This window comes from Blennius ocellaris, assembly GCF_963422515.1.
Source record: "Blennius ocellaris genome assembly, chromosome: 11".
Taxonomy (NCBI): Eukaryota; Metazoa; Chordata; class Actinopteri; order Blenniiformes; family Blenniidae; genus Blennius; species Blennius ocellaris.
In genome coordinates, this window is record NC_137660.1 from 13,616,385 (window position 1) to 13,633,106 (window position 16,722).

The following is a 16,722-nucleotide window of genomic DNA, read 5'->3' on the forward strand; positions in this document are numbered from 1 at the left end:
TCAGAAACCGTTTGTGGCACAGTGCTGTTGTATGTTTGACACCAGCTCCACTACATCACTGCCCCACTTCTTGAAGTCTTTCTTTAAATAGTCATTTTTAAATAGCAACAATTCCAGAATGAGATTTAGATTTTGCAACCTCAGTAAATACTTATAGCTTCAACCCATTATCAACTTTGGAATAAATATTTAGTATATTAACTTGGATTGTGTTAATGATCAAAAAAGATGTTTCTTTAACAAATCAGTTTAAAAATAATTGTTTTATTGTTGAAAAGGGCATAACATGACACTTATTAACATTCTGTTGTTCCCTTACATAGAAAAGTCAGACCTTTTATTGAAATCCAAAAGATTTGCTTAATAAAACCTTTATCGGTACTTGAGCTCCCATTTTGCTGAGAGATCACAAAGTAGGCATGACACATTTAACCCTACATAATAAAGATTAAAAGCTGCACAATCAACAGCTGTATTTTCCATTTAATCCCACATTCATGCAAGACTGTGTACCTGGAAAAAACATATATATACAGCTTTTACTCATGTATCAAAATTGTATTTTTATTTTAAAAACATTTTTTTTTCCTTGAACAGATTCAGTCAAGTGAGTTTAATGACGTTACTCATTGGGAACATTATGAATGAACACACCAACATGACGATCGATACAAATGTAAAGGAATGAGTCAAGGCACTATGGCTCTGAGGCAGCGCTGTGTTTTGATGATATGACAATCATGTTGATCTGTAGGAAAACATAATGAACCTCGATGTTCTGATTCAACTTTGTCAGAAAGACATTTTGCAGTTTAAACAACCAGGTGTGAAGCCTGTTATTAAGACAAGTACATTTGGACACTTTTTTGAAATTATGGTGGATTGGACAGTTTCAGGGTTACAGTTCAAGTGTCAGATCTCTCAATGTCTTTTTTCCACCCCTTGGCTGATGTGCTGTAACCACTCCTTCAGCATTTGAAAGCTTGGTCGAGCAGCAGGATCAATGTTCCAGCACTGCTTCATCATGTTATACACGACTTCAGGACAGCCGTCTGGACAGCCCATCTTGTACCCATTCTCCACCCGAGGCACCACGTCTTTCAATGGCTGCAAGGAAAAAGAAAAACTTTTTTTTTATTTTGCTGAAACATTTTTTTACAAACAGATGCCAGAGAACTGACATTTAAACTATGTGCCTGGCAATTTGGAACCTCAGATGACCTTAAAATACTTTTGATACTTGAAAAACATTTTTCTCTGTTGCTACATGCATTTTCTCAGGGCACTCTTCCTCCCGCAGTACAAAGACATGTATTTGCTGGACAATAGGAGACTATGAATTGCCCGTAAGTGTGAATATGAGTGCGTGTGCGACTATCTATATTGCTGTATTTGCTTTTTATGGACTGGTGACCTGTCCAGGGTGTATCCTGCCTTTATCCAGAGTCAGCTGATCGACCTCACAGAAGCTGGATAATTCACCTAATCTCATTTTAATATTTAATTAAAATGAGACTAATCTGTATTAGTATATGTGAGTGTTGCTCTTAATTCAGTCTATTTTAAATGAGATCATCTTCCATCTGATGCTCTGTGAGAGCCGCATGCAAACGTCTACATCCAAAGAGATATTGATGCTTACAATTCTTGGGTAAGGGACTCGGCCAAAAGAGTAAATCTCCCACAGCAAAATGCCGTAGCTCCAAACATCTGATTTGGTGGAAAACTTCTGTTGATTAGTGAAGAAAATAAAAACAATCGAGTCAGAGCTTTGCCTCATTGTGTGGATGGGTTTGCAAGTCAAATCAGATTACAACAGACCTTTTCTCTGAGGGCCTCTGGTGAGGTCCACTTCACAGGCAGTTTAGCGGAGTCTTCAGTGGACGAAGCCTCCTTGGTCAAACCGAAGTCACTGACTTTGGCGATGTTGTCCTCTGACACGAGAACGTTTCGCGCAGCCAAGTCTCGGTGCACAAAGTTATTGGCCTCCAGGTATGCCATAGCTTCACAGACATCTCTGTTACAGGCGTTAAAAAAAAAGAAGATAAAATACACTTGTGAGTTTGGATACAATAAATTCAAACTATATATAAGGACTGAGGCAGGATGAAAAACACTGAAAGAAGCTGGAAATGTCTGTTGATAATGTGCTCAACCAGGTGTGTTATTTCTTAGTCTGTTTAGTGTGTTTATTTGCTGATGCCTTCTTCCCTCAGCTTTTGTGTTTTGCTTCAATATTGCCACAGATATAATCATTGATCTGTTTAGAAACACCCTGATCCACAGCGTCGTTACTGAAAAGCCGGCAGGTTCTCATCATTGATCACTGAGATGTACGTACAATGTAAAATGGAGGAGAGCGTCTCCATCGAGCACTGTCCGTCCTCTGGAACGCAAGTAGTCAACTAAACAGCCCTGAAAACAAAACAAACAAACATGTTATACATTATTTGCATTGGTACCTTGGACGTTGACAGATCATTGGACTTTTCCACTCCTACCTTTGCCATATACTCAGTAACTATATACAGGCTCCCGTTCTCCTCTACGATCACTCCCAGTAGCTGGACAAGGTTATCGTGTCGTAGTTGCCTGTTCCAGGGGAGAAAATATGAAGGAATCTTTGTGTTCGTATTTCCAAATAAAAAAAAACTAAAAACATTAGGAATGTGGATTATTGTCTTACGTCATGACAGAAGCCTCTGCAATAAAAGCCTGTGCCGTTGCATCGTTTTTAATGCACTTCACAGCGACTTTAGTCCCTCTGTAGTCTCCCACCATGACATCTGGAACAATTCCAAATGGTGAAATATCAGTCTGGGTGTATTCCCAGGAAACCAATACGGAGAGGGGAAAAGAAAATGAGAAGACTTTGTGTCTTTTGAGATTTGAACCTGGATCAAGTGAAATTTGTTGACTGACGATGCGTCGCAGTCTAGTGGTTCAGCTTCATTGTGAAAATAGTATAAATAGCCCCTCTATTTTAAAGCACTTCCTGCAGGTTCATTTGACAACTGAAAAGCCGATTGCAACTGGTGTAATCTTGAACTTCAAATGTTACCAAACTAATTTTCAGTTCTCCAAGCAAAGCATTCGACGGGAAGCAACGGTGCAGCTGAATGACTGAGGCAGGCCACTGTTCATACTCTTTGTTGAAGTATGTTTCAGCTTAGTTCAAATTATTTTATTATTATTATTTTAGATTCTGCTAAAGTGAGAATGATGCTTTAATATTGTGAAACACACTTAAAAATGAATATTGACTTAAAAAATCACAGAATTTTAAACATGAAAGAAAACAGAGGTTAACCAAGATAAACTAACTGAAAACTTTAAAATCATTCACAATGTGAAGCATTTCATTTGTTCCTAAAATATTGACAAATGTGGTCATCACACACTGTTAACAAAAGGGATTGTGGTCACATTAACAATACAGTGCAAAGTTTGCCAAACTGAACATAAACCTGAGGTGACTTGCCTCCAAACTCTCCTTTTCCAATAACTTGGTGCAGCTTGAGATCCTTTGTGTTCAGCGACCAGCCACCTGTTGGGTCATTCAATGAGGAAATCATTCCAGTTAAAGACACATCATGCACATATGATTCCCAAAACTAAAAAGCTTTACAATCGGTTGTAGTTGCACAAATGATTAAAAACTCACTCCTGGAGAACTCGTCCTGAGCAGCCACTGTCCCTTCCTCCAGCTTTGGCTTGATTAGTCTGGTGCACAGGCCGTCTGCATCTTTGGTGTAGTGCTAGACACGAGGAACAATGATAGCCGACAATGAGCCAACAGATCACAAAGAGTCATTTTTGCTAACTTTTGGGGCTTTACATCACGACAATGAGTCGCCCAACAGGACAGGCTTTTGTGTGAAAAAGTATAAATAATTCATGCAAATTTTTTTCTAAACAATACATCATTTTATTAACAAACTTATTATTATGGCCTTCCAAAATAATATTCAAGATTCAAATTAGGAGCTCTAATTCAGACTGATAGATTTTAGACTGTGCAGTGCGGTGTTGTACTGGTGAGAACTGTTGCCTCGCCACAAGACAATCTGGGTTTAATTCTGAGTTTAGGCCTCGTGTAAAGAGTTGACATGCTTCACCTGTGTCTGTGATTGTTTTTTCTATGTATTCAGGTTTCTTCTGACAATCCAAACACATAATTAGTTGATAGGCTATGTATCCAAAATTCAGTTGAGCCTCATTGATTTTCTTTTAAAGATTATACCAAAGATCATATCAACCTTCACTTCTTATCTGTACTATATTAAAGAAACTGTCTGAAGTGCAAACATGATACAGTTCGCGGTTTACTGTCTTCACCTTTGGTTTATGATCAAATAAGTAAACACGGTAATAAAACTGTACCAGTGTTACAGTTCAAAAGCAGTAAAACTCAGAGAGCAATGCATCGTAATGCCCAACAGAGGGCCGTCTGGTCACATGAGTTCAATATCTAATGGCAGAATAATAGCTTGAGTGGGTCACTCTATGTTTAACCATGTACCTACAGTACTTCAGTCTGCAGGATTTTTAGCATCACCAGCTGAAAACGAGCCTCCCACGCATGAAATGGAGTCAATCTGACAGTGAATCCTGCACGGTCTCTTTGAGGTTAGAGTTGCTACCCTCAGCATAGCGTTCGCTTCCTCTTTCACGCTTCCTGTTCATGACATGTTCCAGGAACTGCATGTCGCTGAAGTTAACTCGGGGCCTCCCACACATGCTAGTAGACACTCAGTGAAGGGACAGAGTAAACACAAGCGACACACTCTTTGTTTATTTATCAGCCAGATATTTATCTTGATCCTCTACCTCCACGAGCTGCATGAGGTTCTCAAAATAGCCCTCCTCGTCAATGCTGAGCTTGCCGTTGTGGTAGATGATGCGGTAGTGCTCCACCTTTCCGTCGCAGCTCACACACAGAGTGTAGTCACCCGGGAAGTGGGTGCTCTCTCGAACCAAGAACAGGCCCGTCTCGGGAGGGTTGAGCAAATGCTCGGCTTGATCTCGAGTTATCTTCCCATGAAACCATCTGGAAAGAGACGAGCCGGCAGGAGGTCAGGTCAGTCAGTAAACTCGCCTGACACATGGTAAGTAGTGGTGTACTCATACAGTATGTATATAAACTATCCTGTTATCCACCACACTGAACCTTCTGTCAGTCAAAAATCCTCCTCCTGCACACTTCATCATGTCAGAATCATTTGCTGTGGAATATATGATGTTCATAATGAAAAATTACAGTAAAACAAACATAAAAATAAAGTATCTGACAATAAATACAAAAAAATTACTTTAGATGCCACAAGACATAAAAAAAAATATATAACAGATTGATATTTGATTTCACTTGTTCATATGTTTATTTTCAGTAGGCTGGATTATTGTCACACTGTGTTTACAGTTCTCAGTAAAAATAATCTATCAGACAGCTGCAGCTCATCCAGAGGGCTGCAGCAGGAGTCACAAAGACGGTGGAGCACATCACACCTGAGCTTCAATCTCTGGCTGCCTGTGTGTCAGAGGATCCACCTCAAAATTGTGCTTCTGGTCTATAAATCTTTATAGTTTATAGTCTCAGGCCTAAATAAATCTCAGAATTACTGGTTGAATATATAACATCCTAAGAATATGAAACATTATTAAGTTTCTCCAGAGTCAGAAGGAACAAGGTGAAGGAACTTTTAGTTCCTACCCTCCTCACCTGTGGAACAAACTTCCTGAACACCTGAGAACTGCTGACACACTGATTTCCTTTAAATCAGGCCTTAAAGCATTATTATTTGCTCAGGCTTTCCATTAGACAATAGATTTGATTAATTTCATTAGCTCTATCTTAAAGAAAAGTTTATGCTTAATTTATTCTCCTTTGGATGCTGTTCTTAATTACCTTGCTTTCATGTATTCCTTTTATTTCTTTGTAAAGCACTGTGAATTGCCTTGTTTCTGACTGGAGCCATGTGAATAAATTAGCCTTGGCTTGTGTGACACTGTCACTCAGCCGCTTAGGTTTTATTTCAGATTAATTTCACGCTTTGTCACATTTTATTTTTGCATATAATTATCCTTATCAAGATGGCTAAAGACTTACTGCAAGTTTGGTGGATTTCATTTCTCTATTTTTGTAATTTTGAGAAGTAGAATATTCATATATGGTGCATTATTTAAATGGTGTTAGCACTGACTGTATTTAAGACATTTTATGTTTTGTATTTTAGAATCGTGGTCAGTCGTAGTCAGCCAACTTTTTCTTTCTTTCTTTCTTTCTTTGACCATATGACCTCATCATGAGTCTTCAAATAGGCAAATATGATTATTTCCAGCATCCAGATATACACTGTAGATTTTAGTCATTTGCATACAACCAGTTTTATTACTGACGTAGTCCCATATTTAAATGCAGCTTTGAGGAAATAGACTCAAACAATTTGCATCTGATTCCATAAGAAAGATGCATTTGAATATGATACAGAAAAGCTTGTTGGAAAGCTGACACTGAGGTTTGGGACAGACTTTTACAGACATCATGACGCCTCTTCTCTGAGACCCTGCAGGCGCATCAGCATTCTGGTGTCAAATTCATTCCTAATGGTATTTAATGAAGCGCGCACAAAAATTGATGCCATGAGTGTTTGGCAGATTACTGCGATGTTGTAAAAAACAATACCACGCCTTTTATAATTTTGGAAATTCAGAGTTTCTTTCGATATTAAATGCTGCTATTTTTGCACAAACACGCATTTGTGGAATAAGCAGCCGAGCTGAGTATGAAGGTTGCCTCCATGAAATAAATGCCCAATCTTCTCTGCCCATGCCAAGCAGTTACAACAAAGAAATGATTTACTAAATCACAAATATCCCTTGTGTGTGTAATTGTAACTGCATATTAAACAATGACTTCCGTTGACTTCTGTTATATCCGTGTTCAGCTGACCAGCAAAAACAACTTGGTTGAAAATGAAACAGCTTCAAATCCCCCCCAAAGAAATGGAAAGGCCATTTCCCCATAAAAGTTTGGTCAGTCGGAGACGTCTTACAACTATGGATAAACCTGACATTCATTCATATGCAAACAGAAAGTACATTGTGAAGAAAAACAGGAAGATTTAAAAAAATGACTTTTGTCTGAAAAAGAAAAGAAACAACCGGAAATTGTGCTGAGATCTTGAGGTGGAAGCAGACGCAACTGCACTGCAATTACAACACAGCCCGACCAAACTGTGGTCTCCATTCACACAACTCCAGCATGACTGGTTCAACAAATAGGCCGTCGGCCTTCTGCAACCACACAGCCATATGAAGAGGGCGAAGTCGAGTCCTTTTAACCACGGCGGACAGACATGACACGAATCAACACAGCAGATATGTTTCCATTGACCTGCTTGCTCAGAACTCAATAAAGCATAATAATCTGTATACTTACGGCATTAAACTCAGCTTGCCTCCAGATTTCACACCTTCCCTTTTCAGAACGTAGTTGGCGGGAATTGTTCCCTCGCGGCCTGCAGTGTTTTTAGCTTTGTACCAATTTGGATCCTGAAACAAAATACAAGTAGCTGTTGAGATGAATAAAGAAATCTAAATACCTCTAAATCTAAATACAATGTCCAGGGTAATGAACTAGACGGCCCGCACGAGCACTCAAACAATAAATAGACCTCACGGGAAAATAAGCACGCAAATTTTACCTTTGTGACAACGATGATCGTCAACACATCTCCTTTGTTGAAGGGCAGATCATGCTCCGACGTGCCTTTAAAGGTGTACCTGGCCACACACTCTGTGCCCTGCGGCCATGGAATCTGCAGCGTCGCAGACAGACGGCGGTTTAGTTGAGGGCAAATGAAGGAATGTTGTATTTCTGAGTTTGAAGGGTCATCACTGCTTGTACCTGGACCTCTGTCATGGTGAGGTGGTTCGATCCTCTCACAGGTGAGGTCCTGGAGCTGCTACCATGAGAGCTGTTGAACACACACACCCTCACATACACACACACTCACACTCACATACACACAAACACAGTACCTATGAAGAGAAAAGGGCAGTGATCAGATGTTTAAAGTATTAACACTTTTTATTTTTATATTTTGGGGGGGTGGGTTAGTGACCATATTTGGTAACTTGATCATGTTTTACATTTCCTTCAAACAGTTGTGTTATAGATTAGGTGTACAGCTTCAGCTTTTTTTTGCTGACCTTCTCCTCCCCAAAATGTGTATTATACAAAATGAAAGGTAACAGAAGATTTAAACAAGACATATACATACAGAGGTCATTAAGCATAATGCATATCATTGCAGGAAGTTAAGAAACTACTTTTTTATTTTTTATTTACCCTAATCCCTGAATTCCGCTTGGAAGAATCATCTTAGGACATGAGCTGGTCATAGACCTTTGACACAAAAGACTTGGTGTGGATTAAACCTCAGTAGTTCGTCCCAGGGTGTACTGGGAGGTCGGAATGGGAAGTCTACGAGAGAAGACTGCTTTGGCACGCTCTCTGTAATAACACTTTAAGAAATGATTTTACAGATGGTTTACTTTTTATCCCACAATAATACAAATTCTTTGTAGCACTTATCAATAAGATAATCCTTTAATTCTGGAATATGCTTCATCAGAGGAATTAACAATTCCATTTGGTGTCTTTTGCAAATATCACACCATTTTTGACCATTGTTTAGACTGCTGAGACACTTTCTTCTTTTTTTCTTATACAATATTTGATTAATTTAGAACTTGTATGAAAACAAAACAAGCAACATAAAAACACAACAAGTCTTCAGGTACAGATGAGGTAAAGGAGGACGGGGGAACGAGACACCTTCTTTAATGCAGTGGTTGTCTATCCTTTCTTCACTTCACATATGTTCATATGCCATTATTGTATGTCAATGACCTCGTGTGTCTCCCTCCTCCCTGTATATTCCTGCAAGATCTCTGGCTGTAGATTGTGCCCTCTCTTGTCTTCTCTCTTATTGTCCTCTAATCGGCAACCAGTACGGCAGAAAGCAGCAAGCTGTGCATCTGGACCTGCAGAAGGTTTCTCCCTATGAGCAGGGAATTTTTGCTGACCAACGTCATGTACACTTCCTCTTTTGAAACGGCAGGTTTTTCTTCTACATGTCTCCTTAATGTAAAATACCATGAGATGGCTTTTGTGACTGGAGCCAACAAAACAATTGACTAAAGCAGTGGCTAAAAGTCACCCGTTGAATGTGAAAATATTCTCCTTTCTTATCTCAGGCAATGATTCACAACAAGGGGGGCGAAAGACTCCTGGATGGGCAGAAAAGCCCTCTTGATTTTAAGGGGTATAACATTTTTATGGCATAAAAATTGACGAGTCATCATTTAATTAATTTATGGCACAATACAAATACATTTAAGCATTTATGCGAAATGAATATAATTTATTAAAAAATACTAATTACAAATTGTGCCTGCAATATAAGCATAGGTAAGTTTGCAAAGTAAGCAGGGGGGTTCAAATGGCAGAGCGTCAGGCTAAAGAAAAAGAGGAATTAATAAAAACAAACAAACAAACAATAAAACTATACCAAGAGAATATTGAAACAATGGACAAAATTCGAGCTGAAAGAATATTTTGCAGTGAAAGTTTTAAATTGTAAGCTGAAGCGGCACCAGTAAACCAAACCCCTCTGAGACGGTGTGTTAACTCAGTGTTTAACCTCAGAAAAAAAAAAGAAAAGTAATGGTTACAGAATATGACAAAGACACTGTATTTCACATGTAGTGTGTTATGAGGTTCCTTCCACTTTTTTTTGGTAAATTGTGTAGGGTGTGTTGTGGCTGTCACCGAGGTTTACTATGGTAGGAATGTGGGTCGTCTAGAATGTTCAGAACCACAGATCTAATGCACAGTGGCCTCATGGTGAAAATGTCTCTGGGAAATTTTGTGTGTCGTTTGAATGATTGCAAATATGTGGCAAAGTTTCTCTTTTGTCAGTGGAAGTTTTTGCATTTGTACTTAGAATAAAGTATATTGTGGACTTTTGTTACTTTTGCTACAGAAAGAGAAGACCCTCATGCAAAATGCTGGCAAAAATCGTTGAGTGGGCAGTTTTTCTTTGTAAAGACAGGGAAATTCTCAGTAGGCATGTCAGGCACTGTCAAAAACCACTCAGACTGCCTTTATAAATAACTCAGTCATACAGAAAGCAGAAATAACAACTCTTCTTTTTTTAAACACACTTTCACAACTAGTGCAGAATGTTTCCATGACGTAAGACAACAGTAAAGAGAAGCTTTCAGGCTGCCAAAGAACCGATAACGCAGATTACAAAATCCTATTTGAGCTTGAACAAAGATTTTGGAAAATTCTGATGGATAAAAATGGGAAAGCTTGGTCTACATTGTACTTTATTTTACTCATGAAAGCTGAGCAAATGTTTTAACTAAAGCCAGATCTGGTTCTCCATCGAAGGCCCAGCAAATAGGCCCTGTCGGAATCAAAGTCTCTCTTCAGTTTGGGGAATGCAAACTTGGTGGTGAGATCTGACCAGACCCGAGGGACTCATGCAGCCCAACGTTTCTTCATGTCAATAAAGCAGCCACCAGTAACCCCAGGCCTGAGTCACCCTGGGACTTGGGTTTCCATGACACGTTCACAACAAATGGGAGCGCAGACGTCACGGCGAAGTGATGACGTGAGGATTCAGCCATGCCCCCACAATCCCCCAACGCTTCTCCCAAAAACCCTCAGTTCCTCCATCATTTCCCAGGGAGGGGTGGCAGCGGTCAGGGCTCAGGGAAAATCCTGGCTCTGTTAACCCGTCACTTTACATGAGGTCATATCCTTTGACATGTTCAGTACAGTGCAGTCCTCTTCCTGTGCGACAGCTTCAGAATACAGCGACATCCCCGCAGACTGGCGTGGGACATGAAAGACGGCACATGTGCTCTTCTCTTCCTTTTAAGGATTTCTCATCTATCAAAAGCATCATGTGGAATTTTTCACGGTGTCACAGCGTAAATAAATAACCAGCCATTCCTCACACGTCAAATGTGAGACGAAAAACTTGCATGTGTCCCAGACAGGACTGTCTTCATTCCAAATGAAGGCGGTGTGACAGATGTGGTCCCCTACGGAGCTCTGCAGCTGTCTTCTCCGTCGAGGGACAAAACTATCTGGACACATTTCCCACACCCTTCAACCCCACAAGAACAGCCCCACACCGCTCATCTCAGCATCTCCTCTATGTTATACTTTCCAGTTATTTTAGCCATAAACAGTGTTAAAATACCTGCTCCAGATTCTCACTTGCAGCCGCACTCTGTAATGGATTTATAATACTTATTAATCACGAGTTGTTCAATCACAGTCACTCAAGTCTTCTCACATTGCTTTGAGTATTGAGGCGTGGAAGTCTTGAGACCATCCAGTAACACGCATATGAAAAAAATACCCCGTTTGCACACAAGCTATGGTTCACTGTAGTAATCTTTAAGCACACGATAGTAAACACTATGGTCACTTATGTCAACAAGAGGAAAACATGCTAATCTGGGTATTGTGCTCAAAGCTACTCTGTCTAATGCTGCACCAGTCACATATGTGTCAGCATTAAACTGTGTTACATTACCCTGTGATAAACTGGGACCTTGGCACATCTGCACATGAGTGACCACGACCACGACCACGACCACGACCACGACCAGCACCCTGTGACAGTAAGTTGGGTAAATGAATATAGAAGATGCAGTGGGTGAGAGAGAAAAAAAAACTTTTATACACACTCTGTCTAACTTAACGTCATGGAGAAGCTGGTCGCCAGTTCATTACAGGGTAAACACTGAGAGACAGTCAACCACACACACTTACTTTTTGACCTATGGGCATTTTAGAGTCACCAATTAGTCACCCACGCATGTTTTTGGACTGTGGAAGCAAATCGAAGTTAAGAAAGAAATGCATCCACACACAGAAAAGTCCTCAACCCTGTAATCCAACCAAAAATACTCTTGAAGTGAGGCAACAGTCTCAACCGTAACACCAATAAGCAAGCAAAATATACATCAAAATAAATAGAAGTAAATATCTTTTGATACTGGACAACCACTTAATTTATTAATTTCATAGAGGAGATTCTTCACAAAATATAAAAAATTATTATATTGTTTTGACAATATGTAACAGGGGAATGTGTAGTTGTGTACATGGATTTATATGTGTATCAGTAAATTTTAGGGCACAACTCTGAGTTGTGTTCTTGCAGGGTTATTTTTTCTCTTTCCACAAACATGTCACTTCACTTACACGTTCAAAAATTCTTAATTATCAATATACAGACCATATTTTACAAGTCACAGATTCAAAACTGACACACTCACATTATTTGCTCTTGTTGCAGTTCATTTGGCACAAAACACATTTGTGCACCTGCATCGAACAATGTGAATTTGTGGACAAAATCTAAACATGTGCAAATCTATTGCTGCTGCAAACACATAAGAGCAGTATGAGCACGAGTTCTCCCTTTGGGAAGGAAATAGAGCTCATAAGGCTCTCGGATCAACGAAACCAACAGAAATAGGTCTGTACTTGGATGGAGGAGCGAGTGAGGAACAGCTCGGCAGTGGCTGCTAGTTTTTAATTCATCTGGTCTGAGGCACTGAATGCAGTGCAGCAGCAGGGGAGAGCAGCAGCTATGAATGCAACAGAACTCAGTCTGTCCGACAGTCACACTGCCGTTCTCAGAGAGCTTGACATGGAACTAAAGCTTGAGCTACTCAGGAAGTGCACAAGGCTGTCATTGTGAGTCTGTCGAGTCTCTTCTGACCCCTCGAGTCGTTGAGAAATCCATCATCATCATCATCAAGCTGTCTTGTGAGCGGCTTCCCTGAAAGCAGTTTGTTTCACCGTGTCAGAAAGTATGACCTGTTTCTCATATCTTCAAATGCTGCACAGTTAACTTGCACTTACCGCTCTGATACAATCCCATCAAATATTTACACTGAGATACCGATGATCATCTTCACTTGATGCAACTAACCCAACTATGAGTACATCTGATTAAGAGGTGCTAGGAGAGAAATACATAAACTCATGAAAGCAACAGGAAATTAAAAAAAAAAAGAAAAGAAAGAAAAATCCTGTCAAAATCAATGTGAATAAAGACCGTAAAAGATCACAAGACATGAGCATAAATGTAAGAATGAGCTAAAAGCTATATTTAAGATAATCTTACTATTGTTCCAATCAAACCTGTTGATCAACACCGACTCTTGTCTGGTGTAAGTCAGTCGGGGTCTGAACGGCAGAAGTGAGCTGTAGCCTGACAGCACAAAGCAAGACGGGACAGGAATGTAGAAATATCTTCTTTGACCTTGTTTGAATCTGCCACTCCCTCATCTACCTTCAGACAAATCATGAAGTAAAAAAAAATAATAATAAATGCTGAACATAGTTTGTACGAGGATGTCAGGCAGACAGATCTGCAACCTTAATGAGAAAAACAAAAAACATCATTGTACAAGACTTTGTTCCTTAATGTGAAAACAAAACATCCTTCAAAGTGAAAAAGGTTTGAAGGGAAATGATTTACGTAACATTTCTGGAGTGTTTGTTCATTATTGTTCTGGCACTTCCACCCAAGTATCTGTGGGGCTCCTATCCCTTATTTGGGTGCTGGAGGGTGATGGTCCTCCCATCCTGAATGTCCAGCCTTGTGACGCTGTGCTGCTGCTGCCCTGTTATCATCACTGTTACAGGAGCGGGGAGGCAACAGGACAAGTGAAGAGAGGACGAAACGTATCTTTCTGTCCACGTCCACTGAGCTCCTATCTGGCAGGTACACAAACAGAACCACTGACCGGTGAGAACTGTGCAGAAAGAGAGCGAGAACAAGCCAACAATTCACACCGGGAGCCTGCAGATGGCTTCTCCAAAGAAAGAAATCAGCTCAGCCTCTGGGGCAACAGCTGGACTGTGGTGCAGTAGCATGTCTCAGTGAAACAACTGTCTAAAAGAGGAAGTAGGAATCCGGTGCTTCGGCCTCGAAAAACAAGTCATTGCTGTACCGTTTCTAATGCTTGGTGTACATTCCTGTGTCTGTAACGCAAGCATGGAAACACATTACTGAGTTTATGGCTGAAATAGCATCCTGAATGTATTAAATAAACAAAAAACTTAACACTGTGAGACAAGGTTTTGTTCACAGAAGCAGGAAGTGTAAAATCACTGAATGTAAGTCTGGGGCAATCCCCTATATTTTGGCTCCCACCCATCCCAGTGAACTTTGTATTTTACTCCCATCCAAAGTTCAAACGACACACTGAACCTCTTCACGCTTATCAGACTGTAAGGAGAGTCGATTTCACTGAATAAACATAACGGAGAACACCATATAAGTGGAAGCTGCAGTGCAGACGAACACTTCCTTGCTGCGGTGCTGTGCAAACTTGCTCCGCTGGTGCAGCCATGCAAAACACATTACAGGGCAGCAGTTATGCTCTGCTGTGGTTTCATGAGCTCCCTTCATTTCCAGTTGAACAGCTTCTTCAGTTTTGCCACACGAAAATATAAATCCCTGATGCAAAAAAAAAAAACCCCAGTTAATGCAAACTTTTAACTATTTAATAAAGCAGGAGCATCTTGTTTTAGACTGTGTGAAGACGCCTCATGTGTTCCCGCCTCCTAACTTTCATTGGTTCAAAATGATGTCTATTACTTTATAAGGTAATTGTAAATGAAACTTCAATGTGAAAGCTATTTGAACATAAAGAATAGTACAAAACGTATTATGTCACTCATTGTGAAAGACTGAAGTAAATATTACACAATGTGAGACAGAGCTGTTGTTGTTTTTCCACCACTGAAGATACTCATGATGCTGTTCAATAGTTTACTAAATACAAAAGGGGATAATAATGTTCAACCTAGCACTAGTTGAGACTGCACAACAATATCTAAACATGTAAAATGTTATATTGTTATCAGGCAATATGACTTTATATATATGTGTGTGCGTGCGTGCGTGCGTGCGTGTGTGTGTGTGACATGCTTTTATAATTCCTACTTTGAAACAGCACTGTTGTTGAGAACAGTGGATCCAGATGTAACAACCTGATACTACTGGGCTGCATTTAGCTCCTTTTTGCTCACATGCAAAGTAATATCATGAATGCATAGAGACAAGAGAAATCAGGGATTTCGGAAGTTGTGAAGTTTCGGGGGGGAAAAAAACAAAAACATTTCTGGATCACCTACATATTTAATGGAATCTTCCATGGCCCAATAACTCCGTGTAGTGAACATTTTGACAAAATCCCTGCAGCAGTTTTGACGTAATCTTGCTGAAAGACATGCAGACAAACAAATATATGCTGTTGATTTCATTACGTCCTTGGTGGATGTAATAATAAATTAGCAAAATGTCATGCAGCACTAATAGTACAAAGAGAGTTCATAATCATTTTCATTTTTGATGGTCAGATAATGAATTAATAGAGGTTAAAAAAAAAAAGATGTGAACAACTAAATACACAAACTAAACACTTTTAGTTGGATTTCACTCAGTAGTCTGAAGGGGGAACCTTACTTTTAATCTATTCTATACTACTCGGTACCCCTTGTGCCCCTCAAATATTATTTAGATCCGCTCCTGAACAGATCGTCGCCTTCAATAAACAGCAGCTTCAATAGGCTTTTTTTTTTCTGTGGCAAACACACTTAACGCAAAGGCTATTTTTCATAAACATCAAGTTTGAGACAAAACAATGGGAATTAATAGTTAAAAAGAGAAGCTCTACTTCTTGTTTACATGGATATGCACGTTTCTGTGAGCCAGCGATACAAACTCAGCAACAGCTGTTTCCAGATGTGATGAAGGCAGAATACAAGTCATCTTTCAGTGTCATTATCCGACATGTCGCGACAGAGTCATGTCTGAAGCTGCACGATGCAGCTTCTTCGCCCCAGGAAGTAGAATATCTTCAGGACACCTCTCGACCCGAATACCTCTGCATATGTGCAATCGGTGTGAAAGCAACGTGTGGATAAACTCCGCACTTTGCATGCACATGCACACGATGATACGCTTGTTGTACCAACAAATCACATTACAGATATATTTACTCGAGTACCTCCAAGATCTTACCTGTCTGCAGGTTGAAGTGATTGTTTTCTGGCAAGTTGATCAGCTTCACGCGTCCGTTTGCATCCGAGCAGCGGAAAACAAATTCCCATTCAAGGAAAAAAAAAGGATTTGACAGTCTGTGTTGATGCGCAAGAAAGAAGAGAAGAAAGTCAATAGAGATCCGTACTCAGATAAACCGCTCCTGGTGCGTCTTCTGTAAACATCAAGCACACAAAAAACTAAAGAAAACAAACAAAAACTCTTCTGCAGAAACGTTGCCGCTTTTCTCTTTGTTAGACTCAAGAATAACCAACCAAAATAAAGAACTCATCAAAAGCGTCTGATCTGAGTGCACCTCTTCGGCACTTTTCCCGTCTCAAACGTTCAACTTTTTTTGCCCCACCTTGACTTCTCAGTGCGCATGCGCGCCGATGACCGGCGGCTAAAAATATCTATCAAAGGACCCGTTTCAGTCAACTTGATGGAAATTGATCAATAAGGCAATGTTGACAAAAGACAGGACAAAATAAACACTGCTTGATGTCTTTATTGGTTCAATCTGCAGACGTGACACGTGAGGACTGCACAGTAATTCTTGCACAAG

At 40.0% G+C, this 16,722-nt stretch overlaps 1 protein-coding gene across 1 annotated transcript; it reads right to left on the reverse strand.

Annotated features, from left to right (window-relative positions):
- Positions 1-296: 296 nt before the first annotated feature.
- On the reverse strand, positions 297-16,467 carry LOC308136109 (tyrosine-protein kinase CSK-like). The gene is made up of 13 exons (XM_080504330.1): positions 16,140-16,467; positions 7,910-8,043; positions 7,707-7,820; positions 7,442-7,554; positions 4,831-5,050; positions 3,665-3,758; positions 3,482-3,547; positions 2,687-2,786; positions 2,502-2,592; positions 2,342-2,415; positions 1,822-2,017; positions 1,643-1,729; positions 297-1,107 (listed from the first exon to the last, which is right to left on the reverse strand). The coding sequence occupies exons 2-13, from the start codon at positions 7,922-7,924 to the stop codon at positions 922-924; spliced, it is 1,356 nt and encodes a 451-aa protein (XP_080360456.1). The 5' UTR covers positions 7,925-8,043; positions 16,140-16,467; the 3' UTR covers positions 297-921.
- Positions 16,468-16,722: the final 255 nt, after the last annotated feature.

What these genes read in the sequence shown, in the direction of transcription:
- LOC308136109 (XM_080504330.1), bottom strand. An exon ending in TGGAAAAGGAGAGTTTGGAG is followed by an intron (nt 2,787 to 3,481) that starts GCAAGTCACCTC and finishes GAATTGTTCCAG; the next exon opens with ATGTCATGGTGGGAGACTAC. An exon ending in GAGTCCCTTACCCAAGAATT is followed by an intron (nt 1,108 to 1,642) that starts GTAAGCATCAAT and finishes TTTTCCTTGCAG; the next exon opens with CCATTGAAAGACGTGGTGCC.